Raw genomic sequence first — 21,190 nt, forward strand, 5'->3', positions numbered from 1 at the left:
CAAAGGCCATCTATGATCTACAAGGCATAAGTCAGGACTATGATGGAAATCCCCCTGCTTGCCGGGATGTTTGCAGCTTCAACAACATTGAAGCAGCTCGACTCCATTCAGGACAAAGCAGCACATTTGATTGGCACCACTTCCACAAGCATCCACTCTCTCCAGCAACATGTTCAGCAGCAGCAGCAGCAGCTTTATGCACCAACGACAAGATGCATTGCAAAAATTCACCAGAGCTCCTTAGACAGCATGTTCCAAACCTATGACCACTTCTATCTAGAAGGACAAGAGCAGAAGATACATGGGAACACTGCCATCTACAAGGTCCCCACCCAGTTAGTCACCATCCTGACTTGGAAGTATATCATTGTTCCTTCAATATCACTGGGTTAAAGTCCTGGAATTCCCTCCCTCATGGCATTGTGGGTCTACTTACAGCACATGGACTGCAGCAGTTCAGGAGGCAGCTCTCTGCCACCTTCGCAAGGACAATTTGGGTCAGGCAATAAATGTTCGCTCGACCAGCAAAGCCTCTATCCCATGAATCAATTTTTAAAAAGTATGTAATGCTCAAAAAGACCTCCAGTTACCAGGCATCTGCTCATCCAGGGGCAGAAGATGATTCAAATGGCAGAAGTGGGAAGAGCACAAGCTGGGGGCAGCCGTTGTTCTAGTCCATGCAGGAACAAACAACACTGACAAGGCTATGAAACGGGACCTGTTCAGAGATCATGAGTGAGGAACCAAGTTAAAGAACAGGTCCTCAAGTGTTATAATTTCCAGATTACTGCCCGAGTCCATGTGCTAATTGGCAGAGGGACATGAGAATAAGGGAAGTAAACTCATGGCTAAAGGAGTGGTGTGAGAAAGAGGGGTTCCTTTTCATGGGGTACTGGCATCAGTATTGGAACAGTCTCCACCTCAATCGAGCTGGGACCAATGTTCTAGCAAAAAAGCTGGTCAACAGGGCTTTAAACTAGAAAGTCAGGGGGAAGGGAGTGGTGAAACTTGCCCTGGTAGGAAACTAAGCAGCAGATTAACATCTGTAGTGGTTGATACAACTAAGTGGAAAAATATGAAAGAAATGGCAGGGAAGGAAAATTCAGGAGAGGTTATTAACGTTTGCAGCACAGACACAAATAGGACAGAGTGTTTGGAAAAGGCTTGCAATCAAACACTGGAAAAATGAACGAAAATGAAAAGAAGGAGGGTTAATATAGGACTGAACGTGTTATATCTGAATGCACGCAGTATAAGGAATAAGGTAAATGACCTTGTGGTGTAGATCGAAACTGGCAGGTATGAGGTGGCAGGCATCACAGCGACGTGACTGCAAGTGGATCAGGATTGGAACTGAATATCCAAGGATATACATCCTATTGAGAAGGTGGGCCGAGGGAGTGGGGTTGCCTTATTAGTAAGAAATAAAATTAAATCAATAGGAAGAAACAAAGTAGGGTCAGATGGTGTAGAATCTGTGTGGGTAGAACTGACGAACCACACAGGTGAAGAAACAACAGGTGAAGCCTCCAAACAGTAGTCAGGAGCTGGGGAGCACGATGCACCAGGAGATAGAAAAGGTGTATAAGAAAGGCAAAGTCACTGTGATCATTGGGGGATTTCAAAATGCAGGTGGACTGGGAAAATCATGTTGGTAGTGAATTGCAAGAAAAGGAGTTTGTGGAATGTCTACGAAATGGCTTTTTGGAGCAGCTCATGGTGGAGCCCACTAGGGAGCAGGCAATACTGGATTTAGTGTTGTGCAATGAGGCAGATAAGGGAGCTTAAGCTAAAGGAACCCTTAGGAGGCAGTGATCATAAGATATAGAATTTACTCCGAAATTTCAGAGGGAGAAGATAGAATCAGAGGTAGCAATATTATAGCTGAATAAAGGTGGCTACAGAGGTATGAGGGAGGAGCTGGGCAGAATTGACTGGAAGAGGAGACTAGCAGGAAGGACGGTGGAACAGCAATGGCAGGAGTTTCTGGGAGTAATTCAGGAGACACAGCAAAAATTTATCTCTAGGAAAAATAAGCATGGTACAGGGAGAATGAGGCAACCATGGGTGACTAAAGAAATCAGGGATAGCATAAAAGCAAGAGAAAGCATATAACGTGGCGAAGGGCAGTGGGAAACCGGAGGACTGGGAAGCTTACAAAGACTAACAGAGGGCAAAACAAAAATAAGGAAGGAGAAAATTAAATACGAGGATAAGCTAGCCAGTAATATATATGAAGAATGCAAGAATTTCTTTAGGTATATAAAGGGGAAAAGAGAGGGATAAGTGGACATTGGACCACCGAAAAATGACAGTAGTGGGGAACAAGGAAATGTCTGAGGAACAGAATAATTACTTTGCGTCAGTCTTCATGGTGGAAGACACAAGTAATATCCCAAAAATTCAAGAGAGTCAAGGGGCAGAGCTGAGTGTGGTGGCCATCACCAAGGAAAAGGTGCTGGTAAAACTGATTGGCCTGAAGGTAGACAAATCACCTAGACTAGACGTACTACACCCCAGAGTTCTAAAGGAGATAGCTGAAGAGATAGTGGAAGCATTATTGGTGATCTTTCAGGAATCACTAAAGTCAGAGAGGGTCCCAGAGGACAGGAAAATGGCTAATGTGACACCCCTGTTTAAAAAGGGAGTAAGATGAAAGACAGAAAATTACAGGCAGATTTGCCTAACCTCAGTCGTGGGTAAGATTTTGGAGCCCATTGTAAAAGATGAGACTGCAGAATATGGAAGTGTATAGTAAAATAGGGCCAAGTCAGCGTTGTTTCATCAAGGGGAGGTCATGCCTGACAAATCTGCTAGAATTCGCTGAGGAAGTTACAAGCAGCGTGGACCAATGTTAGCTAATGGATGTTATCTACCCGGATTTCAAGAAGGCCCTTGATAAGATGCCACGCAGGAGGCTGCTGAGTAAGGTAAGGGTCCATGGTGTTAGAAGCAAGGTGCTAGCATGGATAGAAGATTGCCTGTCTGGCAGAAAGCAAAGAGTGGGGATAAAGCGGTCTTTCTCAGGATGGCAGCCGGTAACAAGTGGAGTTCCAAAAGGATCAGTGCTGGGACCACAACTTTTCATTTTGGACATTAATGACCTAGATGAAGGAACTGTGGGCATTCTGGCTAAGTTTGCAGATGAAACAAAGATAGGTGGAGGGACATGTGGTATTGAGGAGGTGGCAAGGCTGCAGAAGGACTTGGACAGGTTAGGAGAGTGAGCAATGAAGTGGCAAATGGAGTACAAGGTGGAAAAGTGTAAGGTTATGCAATTTGATAAGAACAATAAAAGTATGGGCTATTTTCTGAATAGGGAGAAAATTCAGAAGTCTGAGGTGCAAAGAGCCTTAGGAGTTCTAGTCCAGGATTCTCTCAAGGTAAACTTGAGTTAGTAGTCAGGAAGGCAAATGCAATGTTGGCATTTATTTTGAGAGGCCTTGAATATAAAAGTAGGGATGTACCACTGAGGCTTTATAAGTCAGGCTACATTTGGAGTATTGCGTGCAGTTTTGGGCCCCATATCTCAGGAAGGATATACTGACCCTGGGGTGGGTTCAGAGGAGGTTCATGAGAATGATCCCAAGAATGGAAATCTTAACATATGCAGAAGGTTTGAGGATTCTGGGACTGTACTCATTGGAGTTTAGACAGATGAGGGGGAATCTAATTAAAACTGTCGGAACACTGAATGGATGGCAAGTGGATGGCGGAAAGATGCTTCCATTGGTAGGACAGTCTAGGACGTGTGGGCACAGCCTTAGAGTACAGGGAAGACCTTTTAGAACGGAGATAAGGAGAAACTACTTCAGTCAGAGAGTGGTGTATCTATAGAATTCATTGCCACAGAAGGCTGAGGAGGCCATGTCATTGAGTACATTTAAGACTGAGTCACTGAACCAATCATATGCATTTGCTACAGAACAATTCCAATAATGCTGTGTGATATTTCCATTACAGAGAAGTAGGACTAGTGTAGGTGGTAAGGCATTTTTGGGAGTACAGACTCAATGGGCCGAAGGACCTATTCTATACTGCACAGTTCTTTGATTCTTATGTTTTATTTTGATTGTGTACTGAGGTTCTTTGTGGAATTGTTTAAAATTGAGCATAGCTCTTCAAAACTGCTGATCTTATATAAAGACAAGTATTTGGAGTGTAACAGATTCACACAAAATGGTACCTCTGCAGGTGCATCCATGGAAATTCAATCCAGTAGAGTTCAGACTATAATTGTTGGGTGAATGTGTTATGTATTTGTTTTAACTCAATTACATGACAGCAATTTTCCTAAACATGCAACTAAAAGATCAGGAAATGTGCATTTAGACACACAGAGTAGATTAACAGTTAACTTGTGTGAGCTGGGAATCAGTCTGATTGAGTTTCCAGCAGCACTGTGAGCCAAGAGACGACTCTATTCATGAAGTTTATTTTCTGCTAGAGCAAACAAGGATGGGCAAAAAAATGCCAGCTGGGCCACTGGTGCCTACATCCCACTAATGAGCCTATGAAAAATTGTACCATGAGGCTGACATTTTAAAAGCAGAGATAAACATGGGAAATACATCAGTTCTGTAAATCTGAAGCCTCATGATCTAAACCAGCTAATGAAGACTTGTCCTTATCCAGTTCCAGGGTTTCTTTTATCAAGTGCCTTTGGATTTCGGGTCAAGGGTTTTATTCAGTGCCTTTAAGAAATCAAGATGATTTGTCATGCAGAACCAATTTTCTAAATCCACCTTAACTACCATTCACAAGGTCAATATCACACAAATAATCCTCACGATAAACTGCATTGTTTTCTGGATGTGAGTTTGCTCGCTGAGCTGGAAGGTTAGTTTTCAGACGTTTCGTCACCATTCTAGGTAACATCATCAGTGAGCCTCCGACGAAGCGCTGGTGTTATGTCCCACTTTCTATTTATCTGGTTAGGTTTCCTTGGGTTGGTGATGTCATTTCCTGTTCTTTTTCTCAGGTGGTGGTAGATTGGCTCCAAATCGATGTGTTTGTTGATAGAGTTCCGGTTGGAATGCCATGCTTCTAGGAATTCTCGTGCATGTCTGTTTGGCTTGTCCTAGGATGGATGTGTTGTCCCAATCGAAGTGGTGTCCTTCCTTATCTGTATGTAAGGATACGAGTGATAGTGGGTCATGTCGTTTTGTGGCTAGTTGATGTTCATGTATCCTGGTGGCTAGCTTCCTGCCAGTTTGTCCAATGTAGTGTTTGTCACAGTTCTTGCAAGGTATTTTGTAGATGACGTTCGTTTTATTTGTTGTCTGTATAGGGTCTTTTAAGTTCATTAGCTGCTGTTTTAGTGTGTTGGTGGGTTTGTGGGCTACCCTGATGCCAAGGGGTCCGAGTAGTCTGGCAGTCATTTCGGAAATGTCTTTGATGTAGGGGAGAGTGGTAACGGTTTCTGAGCCCGTTTTGTCTGTTTGTTTGGGTTTGTTGCTGAGAAATCGGCGGACTGTGTTCATAGGGTACCCATTCTTTTTGAATACACTGTATAGGTGATTTTCCTCTGCTCTGCATAGTTCCTTTGTGCTGCAGTGTGTGGTGGCTCATTGGAATAATGTTCTAATGCAACTTCGTTTGTGGGTGTTGGGGTGGTTGCTCCTGTAGTTCAGTATTTGGTCCGTATGTGTTGTTTTCAACGTGATATACTCTTTAAGTTTCAGTCATTTTTTAGATTTGCAGTTTTCAATGCAGTTTAATGAGTCTGAAGTTGTTACCTCTGTCATTTTGACAACAGTCACTAATTTTTGTCTGCATCCAATTTATCAGCAAATACCCAGTGTCCTGCAAAAATGTATACTCTGGCCAACAACACTAGAACAGATTATCTGCTTTTAATATTTCACTGCTGTTTGTGGGAGCTTGCTGGGTGCAAATTGGATGCTACATTTCCTAAATTATAACAGTTATCGCATTTATAAAGTGCTTCACTGCGTGTGAATGGTTTTGGATGCCCAGAGGTCAGTGATGGAATAAGTGAAATTCAAGGCTGAATGTTATGACTCAACACAAATCTCAGCGTCACTATCACTCTGCTCAATTTCTGACCGAAGATCTACTTCATGGGGGCTGCTAACTGGAAGCAACTTTTAACAAGCAGCATAATCCTTGGCAATATCTCTCAGTTCCAAGAGAAGCAATGCTAAGGATGTGGGTTAGGCTTTACTCCTCTCCTTTCAACAGCAGATACACTGATCCAGTGATACAGGATTAACTCAAAAAACAAATACGTGCGTAAGAAGAATTGTTATGATCCCAGCCAATGTTACTACTGGTTAAATCAAATCCCAGGATGAAATCTGGCTTGATAGATCACATTTTGTTCTTTTTTGCCCCAATTAATTTAACTTGGCAGTATTTCACAGAGACTGAAGCATAGAGGCCTGCAGATTTGGATTTCACAATTAAACAGAACATTTAATACACAAAGGAAACAAAAATAAAATAAACTAAGTAACCTAACTGTAACAGTTGAAAGATGACAAAACAAAATGCCCAATCTACCTCTCAACATTGTTGCTTTCCAGGTAATCAAAAGCCAGAGAAATTTCCCTTCTCTGTCCGGTCTGAACTGCTTCTTCTCAGTTCCTGTCCTGCAAGCCATTTTCACTTGACTGCTCACACGGCTAAGACCTTAAACTTTCTATTCTTTTAATAATCTGCAGAGGTTAAACCAAACATTCCTGGGACTGGAAGTTTCACAAACTATATTTTACTTATGTAACTTACTCAATATGAGAGACAATATTTACTTCTGACCTCAGCCAGCTCTCCTTTGAGTGGAACCAAAAAGTCTTTGAATTTATTAAGAATTTTTCTTTTTTAAAAAAGGAAAGCTTGCTCATTCTAAATCCTGCTACAGCTAAGACTTGCATGACTTCTCTAACCTGGAATATTATTTTTAAAAAAACTTGCATTTACACTCCTGGAGGCTTTGTAGTTACCTGCTTCTTGAAACATATTGGTTTTAAATTATGGTTCTGGAAAGACTGACCTAGCGAAGATTTAAATCACTTCACAAAAATAGGCAAATACCCATATATCTTTCATTTGAAATCCAAACTCTTCAAAAAAAAGTCTGTGCATACATTTGGTAACATCTAATATTTTACACACCTTTCCTCATAGATTCCAAAAATACAGGTTTTTTCTTTTAATATTGATTGTTCATGTATTACAAACAAAATTGCTGATTGCATTTGAACATGAGATGTTATAAATTATCAGGGAAATATGCAGAATTGAAAGCAATCTTCAATACCACAACTCTTGGGTTAACTTGATGGCTAATGTGTAATTTTGTATCAGCAGGCCAATTGTAAGAGACGTAGAAATATTGGGAGATGGAGAATTATAGAATCCCTACAGTGCAAAAAGAGGTCATTCAGCACATCAAGTCTGCGCTGACCCTCTGAAGAGTACCCCACTCTGACCCAGAGCACCCCCATCCCCAGAACCCACACAGGGTTTTTACTGTGCCTAACTCACCTAACCTTGCACATCCCTAAAGACTACAGGGCAATTTAGCATGGCCAATCCACCTAAACAGCATACCTCTGGACTGCTGGGGGAAACGCAACAATCACGGGCCGAGCATATAAATTCCTCTCAGAAAATCACCCAATGCTGGAATCAAACCCAGGTCCCTGGCACTGTGAGGCAGCAATACTAATCATTATGCCAGCATGCTGTCTTCTGTTTCTGAATGTGAGTGGCAGTAAATGTGAGATGTAAAATTGACCATCACATTATATTTAGGCTAACTCTTTCAATCCCGTTTGTAACTATGGCATGTATATCCACAGATGTATTTTGATAACACGTATTTTCTTATTGTGGAACAACAGTCACCTTTATAGATCCCTGGTGTTGTGTCCAATTCTAGGTATCATATTCAGGAAGGAAGTTAAAGCCTTGAAGAGTGTATAATTTGAGGTTTATCAGGGTGATAATGTATGTGGAAAGACGAAACTAGCTGAGATATTTTTCCTTTGAGCAGGGAAGTTTAAACGGAGACTAAATAGATGTATCCAAAAATGGAGCAAGCAGGAAGCAACCATTCCATTTAGCAAGTGGATCAGTAACATCATCAAAGTTTTAAATTATGAACAAAGGTTCTGAAGGGGAAAAGAGAAGGATATTTTTAAACACAGAGGAATGTTAGGATCTGGAATGGACTACTGGAAAATGTGATGGAATCAGATTCAATGGAAAATTTCGCAAACATTTGGACACGTAATTGAAGAGGATTAATTTTCAGGGTTTGGCAGAAAAAGCTGGGATGCTTTTAGGTCTAGGTCTTTCAGTGAGCCAGGACCAGGCTGAACAGCCTAAAATCAGTGCCTCATGATATGCTGAAGTTCTGACAGAATGTAATGAGTACCTGCTGCCAATCTTCAGACAGCCAGCTTGGAGGGCAGTCGAACTGATTGCAGGCTTGCACGTTGTCAGGTTTTGGCAGAAGGCAGCTCTTGTCGCTGAGGATAACTGTTTCACCACTTTCATGGACTAAAAGGTGCACACAGTACACATCCCTTGTCTGCAGACCTACTCCACAACTGGACGAACAGGCACTCCACTTTCCAAATTCCCACCTGTCAGAAAGGTGACACACAAGCATTGTTAATCTACTTTAAATTAGAAGATTAATGGCAAGTGTGGATTTTTCATATTTCTTGGAAGTAAAAGTGTTTTTTTTAAAACAAGAAAGTGTGGCAATTTTGCCACAAGTGGTCACCTGTAAGTCTAGGATTCTATGACTAAACATAAGCATAACCATCTGTGATAAATTGCATTAGTGACCTGGCAGCAAATCACAATACCTGAAAGCCTTTTAGTTTATTGGCTCTGATCTTCCAAGCAGTGGCAGTGATCTAAGGTTTTAGAGTAGATTTGTAGCTCGGGTTGTGCGTGTTTTGGTTGTTTGGCTCACTGAGCTGGTTTGGTGTTCCGCAGATGTTTCATTACGCTGCTGATTAACATCATCAGTGCAGCCTCTGATGAAGCATCATTGTGTTTTCCTGCCTGTTATTTAAACTCTGGTGTCTGCTGAGCTGGATTACCTCACTTCCAGTTTTCCTTCGCAGTGGTGTGTATATGGAGTTGAGCTCTATATGTTTGTTGGTGGTACTGAAACGTCTGTGAAACAACAAACGAGCTCGGCAAGCCAACCAACCACAACAGTGGCACTGATCATCAGATTGCCACTGTAAACAGAGATTTGCCAAATCAACGTTGCTGTGCATTTCTACTGGGATCTTTGGAGCTAGGATTTCACAGGGATGCAGCACTTGTGTGGGGTAATTCCATCAGAGTAAATTCACACAGGATGGGAGATGCCTCCCCTTCTCCCCTTTTCTATAGCATTAGTTGCTGTATGATGAGTTTAAAGGTTCAGTTTGAATGCTGATGCATAAACACCAAGTGGACTGTGGGTTAGCAAAATCTGAGGGTGAGGTCGCCAAATGGCTAAGCAGGCTTGGAGATATCTGGGTAAAGTGAGAGATGTGGGGATTGGCACGCTGGCTGGTGGTTGGGTCGGTGGAGAGGCAGTTGGGTGAAATTGAGAGGGTGTTCAGGACAGGTCAGGGAGGTCATCGAGTCAGGAGTTCAAGTCTTATCAAGTCAAGTAGGTTGTCAAGTTGGCGAGGGTTGTAAGCCAAAGAGCTCACAATTCCACCTTCCAAACGTATAATGCCTAATTTCTGAGTAAGTGTTATAATCATAATCATGTGTGTTTTTTCTGAAATGTATTCTTCCTGTATGGCTGTACAATTTGTTGAGGGGACCTAGCAAGGTCACAAAGAAAAATAACAGAAATTGCTGGAAAAGCTCAGCAGGTCTGGCAGCATCTGTAGAAAGAAATCAGAGTGGTGGGCGGGCGGAATGCACTGCGGGCAGTCGTAGTGGAGTCAGATACTTTGGAAACTTTTAAATGTCTCCTGAATAGACACATGGAGGATAGTAAAATGTAGGGTATGGACGGTAGATTGATCTTTGTAGTATAATAGGTCGGCACAACATCGTGGGCCGAAAGGCCTGTCCTGTGCTGTACTATTCTATGTTCTATATTTCAGGTCAAGTGAGCCTTTCTCATCATGTGTTCTGAGGAAGGGTCACTCAACCCAAAACGTTAAATCTGATTTCTCTCCACAGATGCCACCAGACCTGCTGAGTTTTCCCAGCAAGTTCTGTTTTTGCAGTTCTTTTGTCTTTTACAAAAGGGGCAACCTGCTGTAGTGGATTAATGACCTTTCAAAATTAACATATCTTTGCGAATAGTGGGTCATGATCTTTTGTAAATGTGGCAGCTGATGCATGAATACTCTGCATCCTCTCTGTTCCCAAAAATTGGGATTACTAAATTAATTTTGTCACATATTGTCTGTGATCATGTTGACACTGAAATGATGAATACTGTGCAGGTGGAGCAGCTGAGTGGTCAAGATAACTGGAAGATTGAACATAATTAAAGTATGACATGGATCAAAATACAAAAACTAACAGCAACTGTAAATATGGGCAATATTAATTTAATCTTAAGGAAAGTGCATAGAACTGCTAAAATAAACAGCCTTTGCATTTGTTAGAAAAAAACTATTTTGGAACTGATCTTACAAGCCTTATCAGCATCCAGCCTGTGACTGATGACACCAATAGTTATAACAAAGCCAGGAATCAGCTTTAAAGGAGGAGACCATTCAGCCTCAGATTCTGTCACCGTGTCAAGTGGATTTCAATCCCTTGAAGATGTGGAGAGACAGAACAAAGCAGGGCGACCTGCTAAGAAAGCCCACTTCCACATTAGAGATTCTCAGAGAATTGGAGTATTTGAATTGCAACCTTTCTATACACCTTTACAATAAATGCTCCAAAACGTATGGAAACAAACAGAATTTGACCTGAATATGTCTTGTCCAAACCAGACCAATACACCAAACTTAAAAGGTAAAATATTCACATTCAACACAGTAGTCGGAACTAATGTGATAGTCATTTTTGAGGATGATTATTCACATCAGACCAGCAGGGTAGTTAGGTTGAAGAGTTAGAGGGTAGGTATTGGCTGATGGTAGAGTCAATTATGTTCCTTCCTAAATGATATGCTAGGTTTTGATCTATCTAATGCTTCCTAGATCATTATTTAGGTAAATACTGTATAGGTGTCTGAGATTTCTGAATCTTGGGTACATTTGTGCACGGTCCCAGAAAGCTAGAGAAATTGCCCACTGGAGTTTGAATCTTTCCAGGTAATTCCCATGGAAGTCCATGAATCAGGTATTCCACAGAAACATAATGTACATCTTCAATTGTACATCCAGTCTCTGAGAATCTGTATATTGGAAGATTTGTGATCAGAGATAATGGGAACTGCAGATGCTGGAGAATCCAAGATAACAAAGTGTAGAGCTGGATGAACACAGCAAGCCAAGCAGCTTTTTTGCTCCTAAGATGCTGCTTGGCCTGCTGTGTTCATCCAGCTCCATACTTTGTTATATTGGAAGATTTGACTCATTTTGTGTGGTTCCAAGGGTTTTACATTAATCTGTGCAGTGAAACCCAGATTTGCATGTTGCTGCAGTATGTGTAAACCCCTGTCACATGCAATCCCTGTCACATGCAAGTTCTCCTGATCCTTCAGTCTAATGAGTCAACAAATCTATCAGCTAATGCTGGTCCTAAGTCATTTAAAACAATGCAAACATTGTAGATAAGGAAATAAATATTGCAACATATCTGCAAAGAGATTGGTAAAATTCTCACCACTTGGTAGCTGGAGAAGAAGTAACCCATGAATGGAAATATTAGAAAATTAATTTATTTTTGAAGAAACTAAATTTGGGCAAGTATTTCCTTTAACAGTACTTACCCTAATAATTCCTTTGGTTTTAATTTTCCCATTTATTCAGAATTTTTTTTATTGGGAGATGTTTTATGTATAATAAATTAAAATTACACATAGATTCCTCAGTTAAGATTGATTGGTCTATATCAAACTCTGATAGGGTGGTAACAAAGTGTGTTAATTCATTAAATATTATTAAATATTTAGTTTTAAGTTGTTTTAAAAAGACGTGGTCATCGTTGCTGAGTATGAATGCAGTACAATGCAATGCTGTTCACATTCATGCATTCTTGCCTAATGTTGTTTGCTAAACTTAGCCAGTCTGACTTCCCAAACTTATCCAATTCTCAGCCAGCGTTATTAAAATATATTACTAAAATTGGAATGTGTTAAATAGTCATTTTCAGAAGGAAATCATCACATATTTTATTTATTTAGTTATTTATTTATATATATATATATTTATACTCATGACCTTATTACAAAAGACAGAAGTAGTGGCAAATTTTAAATTACTCTAAACGTACCGAAGTTTTGACAATCAAGAAGAGTTTTGGACCAGTATTATCGCATAACCCTCCCTTCTAAAATTATGGGAAAACCCATTAGAAGCCTTCTTTAAATTTAGTATACATAAATCTCCATATTTTGTTCACAACACAAACTAATTGAAGGCGTGACAGACAGTTTCCTCCCAGGTCACTTCCAAGAAAGCTCAAATTTGACCATCAGCAGCTTGAGTTAGTTTTCAGCATTTAATTTCATCGGTTTCCTCTGCTAAACATATTGGTTGATTTAATACTTTAATATGAATACATTTCATCCTCAAATTTGTCAACGGATTGCTTGCAAAATCGAAAGATGTCTAGAACAATAACATACTTAAAGTTGATGTGTTTACTGCAACTTTGGACTTAACAGTATTTCTCTGCTACTCTACAGAAACTCGGCTGCGATCGTGCACTTATTGAATTTGCACACATTTCACAGCTCTGAAATCTCAAGCTCCAAACAACTCGGCCTCTGTTCCATCTTTATATAAGATACATGCAACATTGCACAAGAATTGTCCATTATTACAATAGATGTGGAATATTAACCTTATAGACAAAGTTCATTGGAATTGCAATTTGACACGCTTTTCACAAAAACTATAATCTGCATTCTAGTATTTTTAAGTGGCTGAGACAACAGTTGAATGTTTGTGGAAAAATACCAAGCCCTTTCAAAGCTTAACATCTATCAGCAAATTAGATGCTGCAGTTTTCTGGATTTATCTGTATTAACACATACCTTCCAGGTGTCAGATTCACTTTGAGGTAACTGAATCTTCCAATTTTTAGACAGGTAAGATTACTGGTCTAATACCCAATCATTTTCATATCAGATTTTTCACTCTCATGTCAACTTATGTTAATGTAATTTAATATCAGCTTCTAACATCTCTAAACAAAGCCCTATCATAGAATATTGCAGAGCATGCCTCAGTATTATATCTTTAAAGTTCGAGCTATTGTAAATTAGACAGATAGATAGTATAGAATTAGCTGTGAACAAAATATCCAGTCGTTTCCAAAACAGCATCAAAACAACGTCCTTGCTCCATTTTAAATGGCTCAATTTACATGACATTTTGCATTAAATTCCAATTCTGGCCATTCTCCAAAAATACCATACAAGTAACAGAAACATCATGGCAGATTACAAACTGTAAATCACTGTTTTTTTGATATGTGACTAACCATGTAACGGTCATTTCCAAGCTGCATCTCGCTTGGATTTCAAGTAGTCTTGTAATTTTGACATTTTTTAAAATCAAGCACTGAATTCTCCACTTGGTCGATTTTCCACATCAGTAAGAGAAAATCAGTGGCTCTCTGATGAAGGGTCTAGGCCCGAAACGTCAGCTTTTGTGCTCCTGAGATGCTGCTTGGCCTGCTGTGTTCATCCAGCCTCACATTTTATTATGATGTGTCTTCCTGTTGCTTTCTTCCCCACGCATTCCACAAAATGATCTTTAAAATTTTACGCATAAGCACATCCCCATTCACAATTACAACTGGTGCTCAGCTGCTTAAAACGAAGCTCAGTCACCAAATGTCCTGAGCTTGTGTTGGGAGTGCTAAGCATGAAAAACTGCCCCACCATGTGCTTTCAGAGGAGTGAGGAAGTTTAGCTGTCCTCTCAATTTTCACCAACTGGAACATTAATTAGCATTGGTAAATATCATTATTGAATTGGTGGTGGCAGCAACTCAGACAGTCTGTTGACAGATACAATAGTCAATTGTTTGGAGATACAGGATATTCCTGTAGACCTGGCTGAAGACACCTTCCAGTCTTCAACATGTGCAACAGAGTACAAGCTTAATGATGACTCCAGAGTCCAACTAATTCAGCAAACAATTGGGATGTTAAGTACCTCGTTCAGCTGTCCAAATGGGGCTGAAGCAGAGGCCGGAAATGGTTTCAAAAGTTATTTTCAGATGCTTGTTGTACAACTATGTAACTCAATGTGTAACAACAACAAGGCAACAATGAAGAGTATAAGCAAAAGTGTGACGAGAAGGATCCCTATGCAAAGTTTTCATGTTCCTTAAGGGGATTACTGAATAACCCATTGAGAGCTTGATGGAACAACTGAAAACAGTCTGCAAAGTCTCTAATATCGTACGTTAAGACTAAATATTAAGCAATGACACATTGAGGAAGTTGCATAATAGCCGCTTTTTTAAAATAATGTGTCAACAACAAAGTTGTTCTGGGTTACATTTCAGAAAATTGAGATGTCATGTGCTTCAATAACATGTAGCCTTTGTCAGACCACTGTCTTTCTGTATAGACTGCCACAGGAGGAGGTTTCAGAGTCCCCTCGCTATCCCGGCAGCAGCATCACCAGAACTTGGAGGGTCAGGGTCACACCTCATGTACTTGGCTTGTAATTGGAGTTAGTTCACCTTTTTGGCCAATAAGACTGCACATGTGTATGTAATTCCAGTGGCCGGGGCATTAATGAGTATTCATGATACGCTAATAATTGCAAAATGTGACGGTACGGTGCCTTGGAGAGAGATTTATTCTGTGCTGTCTTTCTTGCCACAGTGATGAGGACTCAGAAGCAATGGATAAACAGCTTTGAGCTCCCTGATTACCTTTTAAAATTAGATAAGAGAAACATGAGTGAGTGGAGTCAGGCTCACACACAGACAGGGTTTTAGTTGTGGTTTCGTTGGGGTTTGCAGTTAACTGTTGAAGCTAATAGATATAGCTTGTTCTCTGCTGCAGCAAAAAAAAACTTGAATTCTCTCTCTGCTGCTAGATTGTTTCTTTTGGTGTTCCTTTCTCCTGGACTGAAGGACATAGCATGGGAGAAAAATTTGTTTTGCTGAATTTACCTTTGCTCACGGTGTGTTAATGGAACACTGCTATATTGGAACAGTTGATAATTCATAGTCAAATAATGTATTATTTTATTATGTTTTTCAATAGAGTTTGTTATGCCAACTTTTTTTGTTTGCATTTAATTGTGCTATAAGAATAAAGTATGTTTGCTTAAAGCCGAGTAATGGACCAATCACATTACACCTGGAACTTGCCCTTTGAGGGGGTTTGGTCTGGTCTGTAACAAAACCAAGTTCCTGCTGGTTACGATCAGAAAGCACAACCTGCCTGCAAAATTCTCAGAACTAAACAGTAAACATGTAACCTATCATCTGGGAGCAGAAACCTTGAGTCCCACCTATTACATTCCTACATGTGCCCTTCCAAAGCCTGGAAGATTCAGCCCATCATTTTACACTCAGAAATAATGCAGCCAACATATTTCTGGCATAAAAGATAATTAATCTACAAACATAAATTAGGATTAATTATTTAGAAACTGAAGAAATTACTAATATGAAAACAACATTATTTTTAAAAATGGGTTTCAAGCATCACAACAGACATTTGTATGCATCCCCCAAGGGAGCACTTAATTCCACCTCTTCCAGGAGTTTCTAATCTGAATGGCCCCACCACCATTCCTCAAACTTGGAGTTCCCAATCCAACTCCTGAGGAGTTTCCAAGTAATCTTCCTTGTGATTTCCAAATCTAATGGAGTGCTGTTCTTGCACAGAGTTCAGTGTGTTGTCAGCCCAGGATACTGGCAACACTGTCAGATTAGAAACCAAAATCAAAGTCTAAATGCCTGCCAGCTGCAAACTGCATAATAATTTATCCAACAGTGGTCCTCTTCATTCTTCAGGGATTATCTACTGCTTGTGTTTTACATTTAACAGACCAGGCTCAATTGATACACAGGGGCAACTTTCATAGTCCATAAAATAATGGTCTATGCAGCTGGATCACAGAGTGAATAACTGGGATGAGTCACAATAATTCTCACAAATTTCCAAATAATTTAAATATCTTTTCAGATGCTGAGAGGTTTTCTCTCTCAATGTGACATATTTTGTTTGGGACAATTTCAAGTACTAGCATTTAGGCTGGAACATTCCAAGATTAATTTTACTGTATTAAGAACTCATAACCATCATACTGGATCTACAACAGATGCTTGCTTCATAAATATGGTAGCTTAGGGCTTGTGTTTACTGTTCACATTAAATTCTGTATGGATAAAAATGGATACCATTAGGAAATTGAAAATGTGTTCATGGATTTAAACATAAGATGTTCGATGATAAGCTCAAGCTGATACAACTATGCACACGTCAAATTTATTCTCAATGCAAAGATTACCTTTCACAGTCAACATCAAATTTTGAAATTTGCACATTATTCACAGTGATCATCATTAAACTCATCTCTATTTTAGCAGCTAAATCTGACCAATAATCTTTTAATTTTACATTGCTAGAGTTGGTATGATTGCCTGCAAAATTGGCCATTAATTTGTTTGATAGCTCAGTCTGGGAGAGTTGCAATGAACACTCTTCCAAGCAGGTGTGCTGGTCCGATGGTATTGTAGCCACTACTTGAATAAAAAGTATATCTTCGGTAATGATGGGAAACTGCAGGAGGATTTTTCACCCCCACGGCCATGCAGTAATTTGATCACTAACTTACACTCTTCATTACACTGCGACTTCACAGTTCAAAGGTCTTACTTACAATCAATATTTACTGTTCTCACTTGAAAAAGATTGCAGGAAGGACCAGCAGGGCGACAAGACTGCAGGACAGTGGGAAACAAGAACGGTGAATGGTAGGGAATAGGTTTTGAAGGGGAAGAACCATTGTTTGAGGGGTGGTGGGGGAGGAGGAGGAGGGTAATTGCCATTTTGGCATTAGAAACTGCAGCATCAGAGACTGCAGTGTGGGAGGAAGTTATAATGGATGAAGGGGGAAGAAAGAGGTGAGAAGGTCTGGAACAATCAATCTTTCATTTTCTGTTTCATGAAACTCTCAGAGAATTCTACTTTGAACGCAGCAGTAATTGATTCTGAACTCAAATTATTGAGCACACACATGGGACAAAATGCTCCCTCTACCTTTTTGGGTTTCACTTCTCTGCCTTCAGTCATTCACGAGAAAGAATTTTTACTTAGTTTGGCCTGAGGCTTTGGCCTTTTATTGCTCTTTAACTCATACATAATATAGAGTAATTTCTTTGGACCCAGCAGTTAGCTTGAATAAAACAGTGGTGGGTTGATGGGATGCTGGTGGTGACCTGGTAACTTTGCTGGTTCACTCAAAGTTCTTCTGGAGAAATCGGACAAAGAAACTTCCTGAGGTGCTGTTCCCTGCCAACACAGGCATGTAAATCACCTCATTGGTAATACAGCATTGAATTTTTTTGATGTTGAGTATTTTTTCCCCCTTCTTTATCACATTTCCGTCAGAGTTTTTCTCAAAATATCTAAGACTTCTCTGGAATAATGACTGCTTTGTTAGGATTATTCACAGTACCTCATTCCCTATATATTTATAAATAATATTTTTTTAGAGGTTTTGGTAACATTAATCTCTTAACTGCAGGTTCTGACTACATGCATTGTATATGCTGATAGATTGACTGAAAGGCAAGACAAATGGTGACAGACTTTGTAATGAACAAAAGTCTTTACACAATGCAAGTTCAATATAAATTTCTGCCTGGTTCTATCATTTTTCTGTGCAGCCACCCAGAAATACAAATATTATTGCACAAGTTTGCTGCAGTTGATAGGTATCTATGGCCAAAATAAATTTTTCAAGATGGAGTATCGATATTGAATTCAGTCTATTCCACATTATTCGCAATTCATGGCTGTGAAATATAAAATCATGCTCTGTTCTGAAATTTGCCCATTAATACTAACTTATGGATCCAAGCTGACATTTTCTTTCCCACACATAAGTAATGCATTGAAAAGGAAAATCATAACATAATACTCATACATGTTATAATGAAAATAAAATGAGTTGTCTAAAAATATCTGTCTAAGAAAATGTAATGGAGCATCACCCAGAGACAATTCCAGGAGAGGTGGTTGCATAGTGGTAATGTTGTTGGACTAGGAATCCAGAGACCCAGGCGAATGTTCTGGGGACGTTGACTCATAACTTACCAACAGGGACAATGAGATCTGAATTCAATGCAAAGTAACTGGAATAAAACCATATACCCCTGTTGTTTAGGGATGGGAAAGAAGTGCTAGCCTAGCCTACAACACTTGGGCCCCATGAATGAATAAAGTACAAAAATATTTATGCATTGCCTTCACATCAATCTCACATGTAGGGATTCAGCCTCTTGAGCTTTCTCCATTTGTCTGTAAGATCTTTACTGATTATATTTACCCACGTGATTCCGTATGTTTCAATTCCCTTCAAGTCCAAAAATCTGTCAATCTTAGGCTTCAACATACAATAGTTAAGGACTGTGCATCAAGAACAGTCAAGGACTCTGAAGGTTAATCACTTTTTCAATGAAGAAATTTCTCCAATCTCAGTCCTAAATGGCAGCACTATAATCCTTAGACTGTGTTCCTGTTTTCTGTAATGTCCAGCTAAGGGGAAACAGCTGCACAGCAAATAAGCTGTTAGATCACTCAAAAACTTACATGTTCCAATGTTGCCTTTGTTCTACTAAACATCAGTGAACGTAGGCCTTGCCTACACTATCTCGAAACACGTGGCAGTCTCCTCATCCCAGGAATCATCTCAGTGAAACTTTGTTGCACTCACACTCAAAAGTAAGTACTTCCTTCCTTCGGTGAGCAGATCATAACTGTGCACTTCTTCAAGTGTGGTCTCACCAAAGCCCTATACAATTGCAGTATAACTTCCTTAACCTTGTATTCCAGCCATCCTGCAATAAAGGCCATCATTTCATGCATTCTCCTCATCACAAAATGTAACATCACAATAACTTTGTGTTTCAAGCGGCTGCCTTACCCTCTACCCACTCTTTGCCCAGCCTAAATTCCTCTGAGGTGCCTCCTGCCCTAGCCTTGAGCTCATATCATTCTCTAGTTTCTTTTGTCTTCGTCTTTTGCCCTCTCCAAAATACATTTGGTCCCATAGACCTACATCCTTTCTTTAAGCACTGTTCCCCAAAACTGCTGCTGAGCCCAACTTCTCTTCATGATTTCCACCTTGACTAACACCATTAATCATTCTCTATTCTTCTGTAATGACTCACTTTTCCTGCAAGTCTACCAATATCACCCTTCCCCTAACTGACTATACCATCTTCGTACAATGTCTCTCCCCTATCTCCAGCTGGGTAGGACAGCTTGTGCTTGGTTCCATCCTTATCAGTCTAAGCATAGCTAGATTATACCCTGCTGTGGCTTCTCTTCTTGCTTCTGTACCATGATCTCTGATATTTCCTCAGGAGCAATCCTTGTCTCCATTCTAGTTCCCATTTGCCTGTTGTGCTTGCTGGCATCATCTGAAAGCATAATGTCAATTTCTACACATATCTGAATTACACCCAGTTCGACATCACCATTACCTGTCTCGACTCCTCCACCATTGTTAAATGTTCAGAATACTTATCCAACTTCCAGTACTGAATAAGCAGAAATTTCATCCAATTAAATAATGGGAACCCTGAAGCTATTGTTTTCAGGACCCATTGCAAAGTCCGTTCCCTAATGACTGACTCTATTCATGTCCCAGGGAGCTATCTAATGCTGAAACAATGGCAGCAAACTTGATTTCCAGGAGAGATTCAGATCAGATATCTATACTGTTACTAAAATCACCTACTATCATCCTCTAAATATCATCAGTGTACCTGTTGCTGAAAACCTCCTCCATGCATTTTGTACTTCTATATCTGACTATTCCAATGACTTCTTTCTGACTTTCCACATTCCATAACAATGAGGCCAGGTTACCTGCTTCCTTACTCGTACCAAGACCTAGTCACCTAGTAACTCTATGATTTAAGCTACACCTTGATCTTGATATTCTCATCATGTTTTCACCCCCTTGCCTCTGGGCATCTCTGCAAGCTTCTCTTGCTCCACAGTCTCCTGAAATATTTGTGTCCCTACAATTTCAGGCTTCTTGCACATTCACAATTTTAACTGCTTAATCATGATTGGTAATGCTCTAAACTCTGAAGTCCCCTCCCTACACCTCTCTGCCTCATTTTCCTCCTTTACAGCACTCCTCAAAACCTGCTTTCTTTCTGAACAATTATTTTTACATCCTTCTCATTTCTTGATCACTGTGTCTGTCGGCAGAAGGATTCTGCCATTTACATTCTTTCATTTTTAGCGAGTTCTCCGTGAAGACAGTTCAGTGAATCAAATTATGTCCATGTGTAGTCATCCAGTCTCTCCAATAACATAACTGGAAGACGACAAGGAGGTTCCTCTGCTCCTTCCATCCAAGCATTCACCAGTTGAGTCTCCTCCTTGTTGCTCTTTTACTTTTCCTTTTTCCGCTCTTAACAATCCACCCTTTCCATTTTGAGAAAGAAAATCCAAGAAAACACATAGCACCATTGTGTATGCACTGAAGTCCATAGTAAGGGGAGATTGTTCTGTGTAACACAGATGCCTTGACATGAGAAAGACGTTACATTATATGGCCATCTGTAGCCGTGGATGTTCGAAGGATCAGAAGAGAACTCAAAATTAGAATATCACATGGGAAGGACATAATAAGAGCAGTGGTATTGACCCTGGGCAAGTAGTCCAGAGGCCCCAGCTATTACTCTGAGTACATACCATCTCTAAATTTGCCATCTTTACCTAGCCTACAAGCAACTCCAGAGCGACAACAATCTGGTTGATTCTTAACCCTGAAATGTTCAGTCAAGTCACACAGTTTCAGGACAATTGGGAATGGGAAACAGATTTTGGCCATGCCGGCCACATC

At 40.1% G+C, this 21,190-nt stretch overlaps 1 protein-coding gene across 1 annotated transcript in view; it reads right to left on the minus strand.

Annotated features, from left to right (window-relative positions):
* LOC125451321 (ADAMTS-like protein 1) overlaps positions 1–21,190 on the minus strand; it is a 515,681-nt gene that overhangs the window by 81,955 nt on the left and 412,536 nt on the right. The window contains exon 17 of the mRNA XM_048528318.2: positions 8,405–8,615. Coding sequence (XP_048384275.2) covers positions 8,405–8,615 — 211 coding nt within the window. The remainder of the gene's footprint in view (positions 1–8,404; positions 8,616–21,190) is intronic.

The sequence above is a fragment of the Stegostoma tigrinum genome, chromosome 3 (assembly GCF_030684315.1).
Source record: "Stegostoma tigrinum isolate sSteTig4 chromosome 3, sSteTig4.hap1, whole genome shotgun sequence".
In the NCBI taxonomy this organism is placed as follows: Eukaryota; Metazoa; Chordata; class Chondrichthyes; order Orectolobiformes; family Stegostomatidae; genus Stegostoma; species Stegostoma tigrinum.